The sequence below is a fragment of the Pseudopipra pipra genome, chromosome 11 (assembly GCF_036250125.1).
Source record: "Pseudopipra pipra isolate bDixPip1 chromosome 11, bDixPip1.hap1, whole genome shotgun sequence".
In the NCBI taxonomy this organism is placed as follows: Eukaryota; Metazoa; Chordata; class Aves; order Passeriformes; family Pipridae; genus Pseudopipra; species Pseudopipra pipra.
Window position 1 is genome coordinate 9840624 of NC_087559.1, and position 18480 is coordinate 9859103.

The 18480-nt window shown below is 44.7% G+C and overlaps 1 protein-coding gene across 7 annotated transcripts in view; it reads right to left on the reverse strand.

Moving 5' to 3' along the window:
- The window catches only part of PLXNB1 (plexin B1), a 78908-nt gene that overhangs the window by 32894 nt on the left and 27534 nt on the right, over positions 1–18480 (reverse strand). For all 7 annotated transcript variants that reach the window (XM_064667456.1, XM_064667455.1, XM_064667452.1 and 4 more), the window contains 3 exons: positions 6089–7232; positions 1230–1412; positions 682–810 (listed from right to left, as the gene is read on the reverse strand). In XM_064667456.1, coding sequence (XP_064523526.1) covers positions 682–810; positions 1230–1412; positions 6089–7222 — 1446 coding nt within the window. In that variant the 5' untranslated portion in view covers positions 7223–7232. The remainder of the gene's footprint in view (positions 1–681; positions 811–1229; positions 1413–6088; positions 7233–18480) is intronic.

The window sequence follows — 18480 nt, forward strand, 5'->3', positions numbered from 1 at the left end:
GGCGCAAACAGAATTACAGAAAGCAGGAGAAGAGGGAAAGGTGCCTCCCATGGCTCCTTATACAGCTTGATTTCATCTGCAAGATTGTTATTACATTCCCGGTCAGAGCACACCTCTGCTATCTGCAGACATTTCCCACACATTCCTGCTTTTTGTAGGTTACATGCCTACAGAAGAACAGCTTAATCTCTTAACTGATTAAAAACAGAAGTGCTACACTTTTAACACACAAAACCTCCCTCTTCTCTTCTAATCTCCTGCGAAACCAAGATGGGTCACATGTGAACCCAGAGGCTCACATTATTCTGCTCAGATGGAGATGCAGACTGTTGTCCAAACAATTCCTGCTCAATACAGTGGAACCCAGGAATTTGTGGTCCCTTGTCTTCATGCCAGCAGAGCAGCCTTTTATAGCCTGCAGTTCACATTCCTCCATCATTGCTGATACAGTCTGACAGACTTAGGAAAATGCACATGCGAACAGGACATGGTTTAGGGTAACGAGGCTTCCTCCAGCTTTTGGAAAAGGCCAGTCCCCCTCCCTGTAAGTCAGACTGACAGGCAGCTGCTGCCCAGCACAGGCTTAGCCACACAAAGTTCCTCTGCCTCCCACGCTCCCGTCAGTAGTTTGGACCTCAAATGCTTTCAACTCCTCTGTGGCGGGGATTGTATTGCTCTTACCATTGACTGGGTCATGACGAAGAGGTGCTCCTGCAACTGGTCAAACAGCAGGTCTCCACTCACCACGCTGTTCGACGGGACAGCTAACGAAGCGTATACATGTGCATCTCCCATGGCTCCTATGTACACCTGCAGGAGATCACAGCTGAGTGCAGGCAAAGCATCGTAACAGGAGCTGGGGACACTCATCCTACATCAGGAACAAGTTGGAACTCCTGCTGTGTGCAAGGATTTCAACCTCCCACCAAAACCTCCATGACTTCGGCCACATGAAGCACGTGCCTCACAGTACCTGCAGAAACCACGCAGGATGCACCAGCCCTGATGCTGTCTCAGGGCAGATGTAACCAAAGGCAACGTGACCACTGTTTGGGGGTGTTCACATTCTCCACAGTCAGTAGAGTGTGAGAAGAGACCGTCTGACAGTAACAGCCTTTAGTAGGAACCCGACTTCCCAAGGGACAAGAGAAATTTCATTTTCCCCCCTTCCACCTGAGCATCCCGGATCAGCTTTATCCTCTTTGCTTTCTGTTGCACCCAGATCATACCTTGTGCAGCCTCCCTCTGCTGTCTCCCAGAAAAGCAATGGTGTGGCCATCTTCCACATTCACTGCCACAGCTGTCAGACGGGCCTCGGTTTTCTCCAGGAGCGGAGCTGCTTCCAAGGGTACACGGCTGGCCATGGGGCTGGGAGTGTGGTCAGAGCCACAGGGGTAGGCATACAGGGTGTCCTTTTAGGGGAAGTGGAAAGGAGAGGGAAATTAGTACCAAAAAAATGGATACAAGGAACATTAGCACACTTAACACTTCCCACCATCCTCTTCTACCCAAATTCCTTAAACAGGTGCCCCAGCAGTGAATTCAGCTTTGAATCCCTCTAAGCCTTTTTTTTTACTGAGAGCAAAACCAGCCATATTTTAATAATTAGTTTAGGTATGTTAGCTGCTTGTACCTTCACAGAATCCTGAAGACATTTCGGCCAGTCTATTCAGCATCAGTAATGGAATGCATTGAAACTCCTTTGCAAGTTCTCCAAAAAACATTACTGGCTATACACTGCCATGATACAGCTTTGAGGAAGATTTATTATATTTTTCGTAACAAAACAAAAGGATGAGAATTTCTGCTTTCAGTGCAAAGACACCTGGTGACAAGTATTGTGTGAAACATTATACATGCTTTTGTTGTATCAGCTACAAATTAAATTCTGCACCTGAAGCAGAATTCCAAAACATCAGGACATACTATAAACACAGGGTGGGATACAACCTGCTCCAAAGTGCTTACTAACTACACTTAGGAATCATAGAGCACATACAAGAGTCATTGCTGCACACTGCTGCAATTCTTCTGAGTCCTGTGAGGGTTCTGAACATTAACTCCACAGCACAGTGCAGAAACAGTCATCCTTCTGTGCTTGTTAGATCCCTTCCAGTCCCATCAAACCTTCACTTACTGCATTCTAAAGGAGAGACAATGAAAACTGCCAACTTATTTACTCTTTACATGTGTAGAGAGAAGATATTCCATTATGATTCACCTGTTCCCGAAGTAACAAACTCAGTCTTGTCTAGGATAGTTCCTTTGTTGTTTTATATCTCTCTTGACACCTTGTTTCCTTCCATTATAATTTTACAGTATCCTTTTGGAGACCGAATGCAGGATTGTTTACCCAACAATTATTATGTAAAACATCATTTTGTAATCGATCAGTGGCTTGTCTTCAAACAATGTGGCTTGTGTAAACACACTATTTTCATCATGAAATCCCTTATGGATAACATTTTCACTCACCTCTCCAGCCCCTTACTAATTACTCTTACAAAGCTTCCTGTGGAGCAGCAGCATTAACCGTGCAGTCTACATCTACTCCAGCTCCCTCTCTTGCCTCAGGCAACGTGGTTGAATTCAGACTCCTTGTGAGCCGGGTTACACATTCCTTCTGTCTGATGTCCGTGGCTTTGCATTTGGCAGTGCTCAGCTGCACGGTACCATCCGGCACCAGGCAGTGGAGCTGCCCCCGTCAGAGATCAGCGATAACAGCACAACGTGGCATTCCTGAGGCATCTGCTTATCACCTCTCACCGATCTCACGGAAAACCTGTCCCTTTCTCTCCTCTCCTCCCATTTCTCTGAGGTTTTTTGTTTGTTTTGGTTTTTTTTCTGTTTGTGTTGTTGTGGTTGGGGTTTTTTGTTTGTTTGTTTGTTTTAAATACTTAGCTGCTTCCTGGAGAAACGAAAAGCGATCTTTTGACAAGGTCTACGGAAATCCCCCAGTAAAATATATTTAACCTGCTGAGCTCTGTTGCCTTCTCAAATGCATTGCTATGTTATCAGGGAAGCAAAGCTTGACACAGCAGTTCCATGTAACAAACCATGCCAGTTTACATTAGCACTGTTTTCAGTCTGATGCTTTATTGTTTTCCTTTCAAATACTATTTCAGTGATTTTCTGCATGGTCGGTGTAAGGCTCCAACTTAAAACCTCAGAGGAGGTTATAACTTTTAATGATTTTTAGTTTTTATCATCCTCTAAACTATCATTCATTTTTAGTGACACATATATTTTTCTTATCAGCTCTGTCATTTGATTCCTAAGCTTCTTTCAATCTTCTTCTTGTAACTTAAGAGATTTCTATTTCTCCAGTTCTCTAGTTCCTATGAGATTTATTAGGAAGAAGGCCACCACCACATTTCCATGCTCCAAAGCATTAGGTATTTATTTTCAGTGGGATTCTAGCTATCTTTTGCAAGCTTTGTATCAATTCAGACAAGGTCTGGAGTGTAACAATCTCACTACTGAGGCCAATTTTTCAAGCATTGCTTAAGAAAACCCACACATGCAAGTCAGAAATATTCTTACCCCAGTTGTGCTCAGCACTGCTGTTGCCTATTTGTGATGCCAAGGGCAAGTCACCTCACACACATTTATCCACCATAAACCAACGTGACCTGTGCAGGCTCTCCCTGCACTGACACAGCCCGGTTGTGGCCTTAGTGAGGGTAATCACAGCCAAGAGCTGGAACTTGTTCCATTCTACAGGATTAAGACCATGATAACTGTATAAATTACTTATATAAATTTACATAGAAGCTGTTTGAATTGCTTTCAGTGAGTAACATCTTGGCAACGTTGCAGAAAATGCACTGCAGGGACCATCCAGTGTCCTACTGTGATGCAGCAGGTTTGGATGAAGCTGCTGCTGTGAATTCTGGTGTTTGCTTCCTACCTGCACAGGCAGGAAACAACAGGACAAATCTACATCTATGCATGAAGAGGAGTGAAAGCAAAAGGACAAAGTACATGCCTTGAAAACTACACCCACAGAAGACATGCAGCCCTCCCAAGCCTTGCAGAAACATGTTTCACACTTCCAATTATCAAGTCACTAAACAGCATCTACAGAGTCTCCTGCATCTCACGACTAACAACAGATCTCCAGCAAACTGAACAAAAGAACTGCTTCTGAAATTCTTATAAAAACAAGCAATTTTTTTTTTCCCAGTTGAAGAGATTGTATTGAACTGTAAAACTCAATCTTAGCCTCCCCTGATGGGCTAAAATCTGGAGGCAGAGTTAACTAGGGAAAAGGGCATACCTTGCGCACAGGCTGGTCTGGAGGCAGAAAAATGTGAAATTAATTAGCATTATCCTTACATCCAGCACAAGCTGCCACCATTGAAAAGGAGTTAAAACTGTTCCTGCATAAAATGCTCATTGACAGGCGCTTCCACTCAGCCCTGACTGGAGCAGGCTGGAGCTGGCACAGACACTTACACGTTGTTAGATACAATCCGAACGACAACCGCTACCGTGTGCTGAATGGTGAAGGATCGAGTTTGTTAGGACATTTACATACCATTGGACACACTTGTTAATAAAACGCCGTGCTTTGGTCAGCCCACCATGTGCCAAACCATGCAGATGGAAGCCTGGGATCATGCACCAGGAATCACATAGCAGAGACTGGCCTTCTTTTCCCACCCTGTGCACCCACTTCTCCACTGGATCAAATAGTACAGGGGGACCCTACATAATTTTGAATGAAGGATTTTTCTAAAATGCTCACACGGGTTTGACATTTAACTCCATCCAGCTGCCCTAAAGATCACCTGTGACAAGTCCTTCCATGTGGCCCTGCAAAGGACACATAGGGCATGGCTAAGAAATACAGTGAAAGCAGGACATGAAGCTGGGCAATCACTTGCTTCCCAACTCTTACATACTCCTCCTGACCTTACATTCATCCTTCTCCAAGTCTGCTCTTTACCCTTCCCTTGTCCCACAAGTACTCTACAGTCAGCTTTAGCTACTGAAGGGAAAACCATTATTTTAAGACTGGTTTTGAACCACACACCCAACCCCCGAGACTTCCAAAGCTCTGTGGTACCACTTTGCTCTTTGTAGCACAAGCCTGGGAGGATGCAATTATCTGCACAGCCTGTTCCATAGACGGGAGACACAAGATAACATGCTGCTCTGCTAAGGACCAGCAACGCCCTTGGTGCAAACAGCTGCTCACAGCCACAGAGTCTCATGTCAGGACACGGCATCCAGGAGAATGCTGCTGCCCTGTGTTTGTATCACTATCCCCAATATCACAGCACCAGACAGTGTGGCTCCCAGACTGTGAAGATTCAGGGTCACAGCCACTTTAGGTCACATTTTTATCCTGCAACATCCCATCATGCCTTTGTTGTTGAATTTAAAGAAGGATTACCACCTCTTACAGCTCTGGAGACAAAGAAGAGACAGCTCAGGAAAAGGTCCTCCTTGGACTAAAAATTCTGCAGGACTAAAGCAGTCTATAGGAAATTAGGATTTTCACAGAATCACAGAACTGTTAGGGTTGGAAGGGACCTCTGGAGATCATCTAGTCCAACCCCCCTGCCAAGGCAGGGTCACCTAGAGTAGGTTACACAGGAATATGTCCAGGTGGGCTTTGAATGTCTCTGTGCTGACTCTTGGTTTTGCTTATGTTCTGTTTTGTTCCCGGGTGCCCTTGCAGGCAGCTGTTGTGAGGTGCACCTCACTATAATCCAGCACAGCCCTTAAATCCCCTTCCCAACACACAGGTACACATACAAATACTTCTCTCCTTCCCTGCAGTGCAGACCAGGAGATGACACAGATAAAGCACAACCCGAACTGCAGCTTCAGTGTTCCTGCCTGGTGTTGCCATGAGACAGGTCTCAGGGCCAGGTCACACCAGATGCTCTTCCCACTGCCACACACAGTCCCTCTCCCTCTGTAAGGAATCCTGCCCATGTGGGGCAAAACAGACTGAGCCCTGAGGTTTTTAACCCAAACAGATTTTAACATCCATCTGCAAAAGCAGGATGACTTCAGGAACACAAAGCAACACAAAAACACACTGCAGACTACTCAAAGGTGGAAAGCCACTTACCGCTGGCAGCTGGACACAGTTGGAGCTGACATCGTATTCAATATATGCCACTTCTGTCCCTTCTTCTGACTTCCCATCTCTCATGTAGCAAACATCCCTAGTCCAGTTGGTCAGGCGATCCACCTCCTCCATGGCGTACGCACAGAGCGCAGACTCCTCGCTCAGTTTCCCAGAAGACGCCTGCCAGGCAGAGAAGGCAGCAAACAGCACTTCTCCCTCGGTGTCCAGCTGCCCCTGGGCCAGGTCTTTTCCTGGCCGGGTGACATAGGCTGCTTGCAGGAGGCTGTATGTATTGGCTTTGCTCTGGCAGAGCAGAGGTAGCTCCACATACGAGTAGTAATGAGAGTCATCCAGGCAGATGCGCGAGATGTAGGTCTTGTACTCGCGTGACTGAGATTTGAGGTCCCGCCGGTAGAATAGGAAATAGACACTCGAGCGGTAAGTGAAGGATTTAATGAAGTGATGGTTGTACTCGGAGAGCCGGCCCACAGCCAGTTTTGCTGTTTCTTCATAGGAGAAAATGGAGTGAGAGTCTGTTGCTTGAACATCCCCTCCGTGGGCCCTGAGATTTCGAGTAGTGATGGGAGGAATTCCTCCTCCCACTCCTCGGCTAGTGTACCCTCGTCCCACAAACAGCAAGGGGACCTCATCCTTTGAGTAGGCTATGAGTCCCACAGTGGTGATATTGGGATCATTGGCAGCAACATATTGAGTGTCACCAGGGCTCTCCGGTCGGAAGAGGACGTGGTCGATGGACGCAAGGCTCCTCTTCTCACAGATCCCCTGGTGCACGCTGCCACACACGATGAGCTCCTTCTGCTCTGCGTTCACCAGCAGCAGCTTGTTGTGATTGTCAGTGTGGTGTGCCTGGGGGCACTCCAGCTTTGAGACCGGGGGGAGGCAATCCTTACTGTCCAGAACTGGTCCAGTCTGAACCATGTTCTCCATCAGCAGGTCAGATGTCAGCTGAAAGAGAAAGTTGGTGGCCCCCAAATAAATGGTCCCAGATTCCAAGTCCATGGACAGGTGGAGGAATTTTGTAGTGTTGCGTGAGAATGTGACATACTGCAGTCCCCGTGGAATTGCTGCTCCCAAGAAACAGAGAACAGGAAGGAGAAACGTTCCCAGAGGCATGGTAAACACTCTGCAAGAGAGGAAAGGCTGTTATGACTCCTTGGAACCAGAAGTGAAGATTAACACTCAAAATCATTCAGCAGCACTCTCATTATGAGAGATGGGCAAAGAGAACATGAATAACTATAGAAGACAGAGCTAAACATGAAGAGCCAGCACAGGACATTTGCAGAAACACCAACAGCTTGCAGGAGCATCAGAAACTTAATTCACTCATCTCCCTACCAAGATGACAGGCACAGTATCCTCAGAAGAAGCTGCAATACTGCACGTAATGAAACATTGAAGCTGATCACTACTCTTGTAATATCAGAAAAAGCCATGTTTAAACTCGACTCCTGCACAATATAACTAAGATGCTATACTGGAAGTTCTCCAGGACAGGACCACATTTCCATAGGAGCCAGCACACTGTATACAGTATTAATGAGCAACACCACAGTAAAACAAACTGCTGTCCAAGACAAACAAAACCTGCAGGACCATTGTTTAAATAAACTGTACCTGAGATCTAATTCAGAGCAAACTAATAAGCCCTTTGCCCTGTATTTGATCTAGATATCATAATTAAACCCTCTCTTTGTTATCACTTATGGCTATCAACAGCCTCTTGTGGGTCTAAGGCTTTTCCACTAGTGCTGCAGAGGAAACATTCCCATGCCGCCTCTGCCAGTGAGCACGACCCACCCAAGCAGATCCTGGGTGCCAGGATGAGACCTCCAGAATGTCAGTCACAGCATTCCCACCCTCTCTTCTGGGGCCACCAGTCTGCTCCCACCCCTGCCAAGCCAGTCCCTGTGGGCCCCCATCTCCTTAGGAAGCATATCCAGATGAGGGGAAGACTTGCTCACTTGTTTCTGCACTCTCTGGGGTAGAATTCTCTTGCTGGCACTCATCTCTGCACAGCACCCCTCCCAGTACTGTGAAAGGTGATTTAAACATGCCTCTTCTGTGGACAATGCTCCATTCCTTCCCTGTCCCATGCCTCAAAGTGCAAGCAAGTCCAGTAGGGAAGGTGTTGGACAGACCCTGGGAATCACTAAACCTATTCTGCTCCTCTCCAGAGGATATTTAGATCAACTTCTCTTGAAATCTACTGTGACCCACCCAAGCCATGCCATGGATGGGAACAACTGCTCTCAACAGCATGGGGAACCCCACAGCATGGTGGAAATGTGGTAATAAGTACCTGCAACATTTAGATTAATGCTTTCCCCATGGAGAAAGGGCAGCAGCTGCAAGTACTCAATAATTTACTATGAGTACCACCTCATTTAAATTGAGAAGTAGGTGGTGATGCAGCTGTGAATTTATTTCCTTCCTTCCCTTCCTCCTCTCACAGACAGGGTATCAAAGCTGCAAAGAGCCACACAGATGCCAAGCTGGGTCAGAGGCTCCAAAGAGCTGATGAGTGCAGTATCTCCTCCAGAACTGGCCTGTAATCTGCTGTGCTCATTTTGGCAACTCAGCGATGTTAATTTTGTAGTTACAGTTAAGAAAACTATCATCACTTCCCTCCTATGGGATCATCCCTCTTGGGTCTTTCTGGAAAGCTCAAAGTGCTATTAGCCCAGAAGTGCTTACAGCACAGAGGTGGAAAAGATCTGCAGCATTTCAAGAGAAAACTACTCCAGCATTTACTCCAGGACTTAATCAATTTATGTCACAAACTTCTCACCACACAAACTGTACACTCATTCTGTACAACATCCAGCACACAATGAGCAGAAAGCACAGTAGCAATGCTGAGAACAATAGCCATAACACTCCAGATCCATCTCCTATTTCTCTGCTATTGCAAAAAAAAAAAAAAAACAAACCAAAAAAGTTTGCTTTCCGGCTCCTTTGTCAGTAAAACTGGCATCTTTGCTCCACCAAAAGACCAGCTGAGAGGATTAGTCTACTTGTGAAATCCAGCGGATGGAAGGTATTATAAATACAACACTTTATGAAATATAGGCTTTGTGAAGCTCTGGAAAAGCTCCACTTCACACGGTTCTTGTAGGTAAGTAGGTAGTGCTGTCAGGATATACCGGGGCGCAGGAATGCCGGCTCTGGGCTGGCAGCTTTCCCCGGCACACACAGCCACTGATTCACACCCTACCAGCGCCGTGTTTAGGCTACGTGCACACTGGGGCTTTTGTTTGCCCTGATAATGGACACTTAGTGCTTTCTGCTTCAGAGCTATGAACACACTCTGCTTCACCCAGGCTGGCACACAGCCCTGAGCTAGCCTTGGAGTCTCTTTTCCATGGTGGTGAGAGAGCACGCTGTAGCACCTGAGAGAAACCCTCATCAGGCAGGAGATGTTACCTGGGAAGCCTGATAAGGGGTAACACACAGACTGAAGGAGGGAGATCTACTTGACTCCACCACCTCAGGTTTACATCAGCAGAACAGATCTTGCCGCAACTCCAACATGTGAGTTGTTTTTAATGCATTCTCACCATTACTGTTGGAGAGAACTTGATTTAAGGGACTCCTTAACCACACAACTGTCTCTATACCTCATGCCTATGTCACGGTGGCTTGTTCTGCAACTGTCTGGAGCCTCCTCAGTTTCAAAGCTTAAAAGGCCTGCAAACAAAACAATAGGCTGATGGCCATCCAACAGCAGGAGCTTGACTGTGTTGTGAACAGAGCCACACTGACATGGAGAAGACAATCTTTGATCTGGAAGCAGCTGAGGATCACAAGACGTCATTAAACGACACCACTCTGAGGGATCTGTAATCTTCTTTCAAGCTAATGCAACCTTCCTCTGCCAGCACTCACACAGTAAAATCAGCATGTGTCTCCAGGATTTATGAATCCTGAAATAGTGGCTTTCTGGCTAGAGGTTGTGCCTACAAGCTGCTCAACTGCTCTGTCCCCCACAGAGCACCACTGACAACTACCAGGGCTGCACAACTAACACACACATGCTACCAGTATTTGAACTCAAAATCCAGCACATGAAGGTTATTTCCTCCAGTGACACAGATATTCTTACAAGCTCTTCAGTCTGTCTTCAAACCTATCCCTAATGTTTCACTGAAAGCACGTTACCTATTGGAGCACCTGTACAGGAAAAAGATTGGAAAAGCAACTAGCCCTTCATTCCAGCAGACCATAATCAAAAGCAGATCTTGCTGTGCTCAAAGGTCTGACCTGTATCTACTCTTCTTTCAGTCACCAATATCCACCTAGAAGTCACTTTGTTTAAGAGCTAGCCCTCAAAGGTATTTCAGGTAGGAAACTGCCATCTAGTCCTCATGACTCTGGGAGAACAGAGAAAACAAAACAAAACAAAAGGGTAGTACAGCATGTTCTGCAAGCTAGTTCTAATCACCCTGCACAATGGATAAACACTGAATATAGTGCCCTTTGTTGCTCTTTGCTAAAGAGCCATTAGCAAATGAACTTGTATTTATTGCCAGGTGAGCAAACACACATTAGAAATGAGCAGGAGTGTGTAGCTATCAGCAGCCAGAGGGATTTGCACCCTACATGAAAACTGAGAGAAAAAAAGCCAGCAGTGTCTTTTGATTCCATTTGCCAAGCTGTTTCTCAAGCACGGGCATCACTGCCTTTTTTTATGCTTGCCTTTCAGTTAAGCCCATCACAACCTCTCTGGGAGGACAGGAAGGAGGAGGATAACCTACATTTAAATCTGATGGTTTCATGACAAGCTACACTACTGAGCTCTTTATGGATTTACTGAACCGTTCTGCTTCCTGTGCTCATTGCTAGTGTATAACACAGCTGTTGCAGACAGATTGCACTAAAAGTGTGTAGCCTTTAATTAATTCTGAATGCAATTGCCAAGGCTTAAAGATTCTTTTTAAATATTCCTTTTTTTTTGATGAATTCCCGTTAAATAGGAAAATGCTCCAGACAATACTCTGAACATTGCCTCTAACTCCCTGTAAAATATTAATATCCAAATGATACTTCTGAGTTTCATTTAGTTAATCTGGATGACAACAGAAGGGCTAGAGGATTAGTCAGTTCTGCCACAGAATATTTATATCACATCCACAAAACAACAACCAGTAATGTTGAAGCAATGGCACTATTTTGTTACCTGGAATTTGAAGTGGGACCATGTTTTCTGTAGCACTATTTTTACCTCTCTGACCTCATGTATCCCTCTCAGAGACTTAACACATTTATTAAGGAAACAAACCCAGAACTGATTTGGACATATTTTAACAGCACATCGACACATAAAGATTATTTCAATCCTCACAGATTATTTCCCTAATACCACATTCTATCCCCCAAACACTGAGAGGTCAGTTAATGTTCCAAGTTCTAGGCTAGATTTCATACTCCACACCAAACCCAGCGGAATTATCCTCCAAAAAAAAGTAGGCCCCTGAAATTTCCACCTGCAACTTCCACTGTATCAGTTGCAGAGCCAACCCACAGTGAGAGCACTAAAAGATTTAACAATTAAAAGCACCATTCTTCCAGCTGCACGACGACCCTTGTGCTCCAGCACATTCAAACAGCCCAGCAGCAGGAAGACGACCACTGCTGTGTTTTCTGCACAAAAGCCCTGAACTACAGCTCCCTTCTAAGCTTCATATGCTCAACAGAGACTTGCTGTTTTCTGCTGTGAAAGATGGCATTCCCCTTAAATAAATAAATCTTTTTTTGAGTCTTATTTACTGCTACCAGGCCAGTTCCCTGCTCTGTTGTTTAAGAACACTTGCAGTGAGCAGCCCTGGCAGAGATGAACACAAACCTCTGTTTTCCAAGTAAAATTGACCCCAAGGAGAATCCCAAGTCCAAGCCATCCTGTCAGAGCACAACTGGCACAGACAAGAGAGCTCTGTTACACCAGATGTGAGTAGCACCAGAGCTGATGTCAAAACTTAAAAAAAAACCCAAATCTTTAAAGACAAAATATCAAATCTGAAATGGCAAGGAAAGCTGGCAGAAATTCTGTACTACAGAATTAATGGCATTATTAGATAAATAATGGGAAAGTTGGGAAAGTTATGTTTTCTAAATGCTTGATAATTTCTGCTGACCACTACAAGGTACTTTTCTGGAAGGGGGCTGAAGTTATACTAAACCAATGTTGCACAAAATATTGTCACCTTTGTGATACTGCAGCCACTTTAATGATGCTCATGCACTGTTCTTTAAAAAACTGTATGAAGTTTCTGTGGAAATTGTAGAAAGTCCCTCTGGGGCCACCTAATTATTAATTTTAGCCATACTGGAATTAACTGATGGTAGTGGACAGTAATTTCCTCTAAACAGCTCTAGCACAACCGAACTTTACCCTTGCACAGAAGAAAATGTGTTATAAACACTAGTTTAAGCTTCCAGTAGAACTGGTTAATGAAGAGTTAATTATTAATACAGTGTTAAATAGTGAACTTTATATAAACCAAGACAAACTACACAAACATTTACAAGGAATATAAAGCAACCACAAGCTGCTTGCTGTTAAAGAAGCTTTCTTTATAGATACTCTGTCATTGTAAATCGAGGGTTAACTTTTCACTTCACCATCCTCTCAAGCACTAACCCAAAGTCACACACTGTGGTGTATGTGCATTTTTAGAAGTGGAAATCAAGCCAGCTATTAGTTTCTCAGCATCTCAACACAACCAAAGGATAACGTTCAGCCAGTGTTAGACATTTGAGGATTAGAGTCCTTTAGGATCCGCTCCAACTTTCTGCGTAATCAAACCACAGAACACCACCAACCATCTCTTCTTCTAGCCCACGAGCTCCTGACTAAAGCCTCCTAGTGAAAGCAGGATTTTTTTCTTAGGGCTCCTAAATTACAGAAACTGCCACCTTAACCCAGCAAGCTTATCCCTGAGAGTTTTTTACCCCAAGTAAAATGCCTTGTCATTTTGTCTAACTTTGCTTGTCACAAAATCTTCTAAGTCAAAGAAGCTTCTAGGCACTTTCTGCATGAAGTGTTTGAAAACTAATCCTTCTGCTTAATCCTCCTTGGGCAAGAAGATAAAGACAGCTATTCTAACTCTGACAGAGGTCCACCTACACAGAAACTCTGGCTCCAGCAGCAGACAATAATAGATGCCTAAGAAGTAGTCTAAGGGCAGACAAGCATAAGGCAATCCTTCCCTTATACATCCTGCCAGCTTTGAGCATTCCTGAATCACGGATTGCAGCACGTGTAATCCTTCGGATGGACGCATTAAGTGGTCTGAGCTTCTTCAGTCAGAAATACTTAATTTTTCTTGTAGCTCTCTGAGCTCATCCCTGTTTGTCAGCATTTTTTTTTCCTTTTTTTTTTTTTCCCTTTAGGTACCTGACCTGGATGAGCATTCTCTTCTGACAGCACCTGACCTGGACAGGCCACCCCTTCAGCTTTCTAATGCTGCACACAGAGCAAACATTACTTTCCCCAGCTCGACCCAACAGCCCCCCCTTTACCCACCCAACAACCTCCTGCTCTTCTAGCTGCCACATCACATGTCAAGTTTGCATCCAGTCAAATACCATCAGTGACTTAAATATTCTCCCAGACAAGTGGTCAGGAAAAAAAAAATCCCATTTTCTAGCCTTTAATGTGTAGTGTGTATCCAGAGAGCCTAGACAGGTTTAATCCAGCTGTAATAGAACCCTGCTGGGAAAGCACAGCTTACTGAGGTTACCCATCCAATTCACCCTGCTGAGCAAATTCTCTGTTTCTATTCAAATCTACATAAATCTGAGCCCATCACTCCCTCTAGAAACAAATTTGCCTGCAGAAGTTCAAGAAGCCAACTGCTGATCAAAATACAAGACTAAAATTTGGAGCAGAGAGAAACCCCTGCAGTACCCAGGAAATTCCAAGAGCAGATTTCCCATTTCTGGTTAACTGAGATTCAAGAGACGGATTTGAATCTGTTTAATATGAACTAAACTGATTTTTAAAAAAATAAGGCTCTTGAAAAAAAAAAAAGTTAAGCTACTGTGAAATGAAACTTACAGTTCCTATCGTGATTCAATAAGTAGTTAAATGACAGGAAATAAAGAGTTTCCCTGTCAGATGAAGATTATCAGTGAGATCTGCCAAAAATTTATTCTGCAACCTGCACTGTTCAATATGTTCCCATAAGACCTAAGGAGACAAATACATCTAGAAGTGGCAAATTTTATTATTAAAAAAATTCTTCATCGCAATCAAATTCAGAAAAGGCTGCAAAAAGTAACAGAACTCGGGCACTTTTAACTAACTACACAATACCTTAGATGCCAATAGATACCAAAACCAACCTAAAATACTCTAATTACATAAACACAACAGGATGCAAATTAGCTGTTATCACTCAGAGAAACTTTTGAAACTTGGTGTGTCAGTTCAGTATTTAGTATCAAGTAAAAAGGCAAATACAGGCTTTGGAGTAATTAGGAAAGAAAACACATATCCCCACTATGTTGTTGAATGCTGAAGGCAGCTCTGATTCCCACATCTGAAAAAGGAGACAGAATGACAAAAGGGACAACAAAGATGACCAAAAGCACAGAGCAGCTTCTATATAAGGAGAGATTGAGCAGAGCAGGACTTCGGGTGGACAAAGAAACAATCGGAGGAAGATTGGGAAAAGTCAAGAGATCTGAAACATGACATAGTATCAAGATGAAAAACATGGAAGAATTGACTACCATGTCTTACAATGCAGAAAATGAGAGCACTCACCAAAGTTACAGACAACTCTCCTAAGCCTGTTCAAGGATATTGTCACTGGGTGTAGAAATATTTCAAATAACACTTAAAATGCATAATTAAATTGTAGAGCTCACTGCTGTAGGATGTCATGGAGACCAGAAACATAAACAAGTTAGAAGAGGGATTATATAAATTAATGGAGAATAGATATGGTCACAATCAGATGATGAGATACTACTCCTGGACAAGCAGGGCCCTAAACTGATGATGGTCATAAGCTGGGAGGCAAATGGAGACGGGGGGGAGAATGAAAAAAAACAAACCAAACCTACCACATTATACATGCCCTGTTTCTTACAGCCCTCATTAAGCATCTGCTTCTGGATCTTGTCAAAGGCAGGATACTGAGCTACACAGAGCTTTGCAATTTGCCCCAGGATGACATTTCTATTTAAACATCTATTTTATGGTACATTTATAGACTTTATTTATTTTTAAGTATTAAGAATGTAACTCTAGCCCTGCCTAATCGCATATTTAGGAGGCTGGAAGCCTAACCTCACTGGCTATTTCTAAAGGCAGTATCTCTTATATTAACATTTAGATACCATCTCACTGAATCCTGACAGCACAGCAGAAAAGTTAATGCACACCATGGGAAACCAAAGCCAAGGCCGGAGCCATCGTGCACAGAAGTGGCAGAATCGAGTTTAACGCACCAACAGTCCCTCTTCCAGGAACAGCTCTTCCCTGTCTGCCAAACGTTTGATGGAAACTTCTCACTCAGATGCTGAACACAGCAGATAACGAGTTTGCTGTCGGGACAGCCAAGCCTCCAGCAGAACCACGATTGCTCAAAGTAGGTCAGGACCGTCCGTTCTAACCAGGGAGTAAGGAAAGCTGGAGCACTCCAGACAATCTGGCCAGGTATTACAGAAAACCTTCATCTGGGGTTTCATCACTACTTCAAACAGATGTGATTCATATTTTACCGGCCTCCACCTCGAACAAGGCACACCTTCCCAACCGCACTGCCCTCCCTATCATTAGGGGCACCTCTCCCCAGCCTCAGCCAGGATCTTCCTGTTCCCAGCTTTGGCTCCACAGGCTACGAAAGCCAGAATGCTGCTCTGCACTAGCTGTTCTATGCTGATTTCTGTAACGCAGAAATGCCCAAGTCCTTTGTACAGAAAGAGCCAGGACAGCACACGATCTCAATGTAATCACTTCTGCCTTAGAGTCTATTTTCCTTGGCAGATGTCCCTCCAGAAGGAAGAGAGACCTCTGCAACCAGCACATGCTTCCCAGAGGACAGGACTGTGACCCCTAACCAAGCTCTCACGTCCCAGAGGCAAAGGCCACACTCCCAAGTCAAGTTCTTTTGCATCCAGTCTGGCTTGGAGTCACCTAGCAAGAGAGGAGAGGAGCTTCAAACGTCCTGTGAAACTCCTGTGAAAAAGCACCAGTCCTACACTTGCACCCCAGAGGAAATCCCATGGTCTCCATGCCAGCAGCAGCCCCACAGGGTTGTACAGTAGAAGGGAGAACAGAGACCAACCACAGAAGGAGTTCATGCCAGCAGTGGTGCAGACCACAGGCAGACACACAGGGACCACATCCCGAGCTCCACCATCCAGTTGTCAAGATGCAAATGAGAAATGTTAAACACTGGAGCCTGATCTGAATAAATCCTTTCACTCTGCAGACATTGAACAGTGCAGGGTGCTCTGTTCTGTTAAAGCAATTTCCTTGACACCCCTTAAATCTTGGATTTTAGCACCACAACAGCTCTGTAAAGAACCAATATGCCCTGGGTAGACAGGAAGGAATTCTTCTCCCTAGAGTTTTCCTCCATTTCAAATAAAATTCACTTTTCTGCTCTTCCCAGTAATTTTCTGGAGAAAGGTACAGTCTGACAGCAGAGCCTTCCCCTATCACTCCAAGACTGTCAGCAGTTCTGGCTCCAGCCATGAACACAGGCAGTAACATGCAAATATGTTTAATGCAATGTAGCCACATGAGTAGCACCGATCCCCTCCCACCCAGGAGAGACAGCAAAATCAACACAGCTCCACATCACTACCACAATCTGCTTGTGGTTTGCCTTCAAACCAAGATGGGGTGTATTCTATCTTGTATTACTCAAGTCATGTTAAAGCAGTATCAGAAGTGACGCTTTGAACAATTAATCTTCCATGAATTAGTGCCTAAGCCTGGAAGGTTCTCAGTCCTCAGCTATGAACTATTAGGTTCAATAGTCTAGCAATGAAGTGACACAGGTCGGCTAGATAATGATCCAAGTTGAGGTAGCCAGACATTTTCTTCCACCTCTGCAAACCAATGCCAAGGCTTTCATAAGGCCAATAACAGACAGCAACATCCCATGCTGTTCAAAAAGCCTGGGGACCTTCCCAAGCTTGGGAAGCTTCATAACTACATAACATATAAAACACAACAGCTCCCACTGCACTACTGCAGAAGCCTGAACAGGCTGGGTCCAGAGCTGAGAGCCAGGATCAACTTCACACCAGTCTCAACAGCTCTGAGCAATGACTGTCCCACACAGGGTGGATATCTTGGATATCCAGTGCTTTCAAATGTAGTCCAACATGGAATGGTGGCCCAGGAACCATCCACGAAGGGCTCTCAAGGAGCATGTGGTTGAGGAGACACAGGCTATTAGCAGTGATGCAGCATATTCTTCCACCCTGCAATCACAGCCCTCCACCCCAGACATTGTTCTTGTTTCAAGGATAAAATTCAGAGCACCAGACTGTATACAGACAGGGGTGGGAGAGCTACTACTGTGCATGGGCCATCAGGCAATTGCTCTGCATCCATATTACTGAGGGTCCACAATACAGAGGAGTGAAAATGAGCAATGGGAAAATTAAGTGGCAGAGGAAGCAGAAACTGTGACACTGCAAGATTTGGTCCTTGGAGAAATAAAGCACGTGGAGCAAGAGTTCTCTGGTCACTTTGTTAACAGGCAGACATCTAGCCACACCTTATCCAGAACAGCGAATTTTATAGCAAGACAAAATAAATTTTAATGCATTGCAACATGAGTTTCTGTTTGCTCGGATTGAGGAGATCCTAATTCTCTGGCAAACCATTTGAGCTACTGGTCCTGTTCAGGGCTGCAAAAGCTTCTCTGGTGCTGTCCTAAAGGCATAAAGGTTGAGAACCAGCTACCTGTTCATGGAAGCCATGAATTTTAAAGACTTTTTGGTTGAGACTGCTCTCCATCTGTTTGCTACTGCCCCACCTGCACAGTCTGACAGCCACTGGCTGGGCAGGACTGACTGGCTCATCCCTTCCCCTTTCAGGGAAGCCCAGACCTTCACCCCGGGGCTGCAGAGATGCACTAAACAGGTCTGCAGTGCTAGTCTGAAATGCAAACTGCTACAATCAGGAATTTCAGCCAGTATAACTGGCTGACTGTTGGCTTTTCAAGAGAATGCTGCCTTGCCAGGGTCACCCCTGGGCAAAAAAGTGCCCAGGAGACAGGAAAACCAGATTTACAGTAGTTTGTTAGGAATAGCACTCAGTTTTGCATCTGAGTGGCTGCTCTTCTGCTAGAAGGAACACCTAGACAGAGCAGAGGTCTGTTAAAGAAACAAGGCAAAAG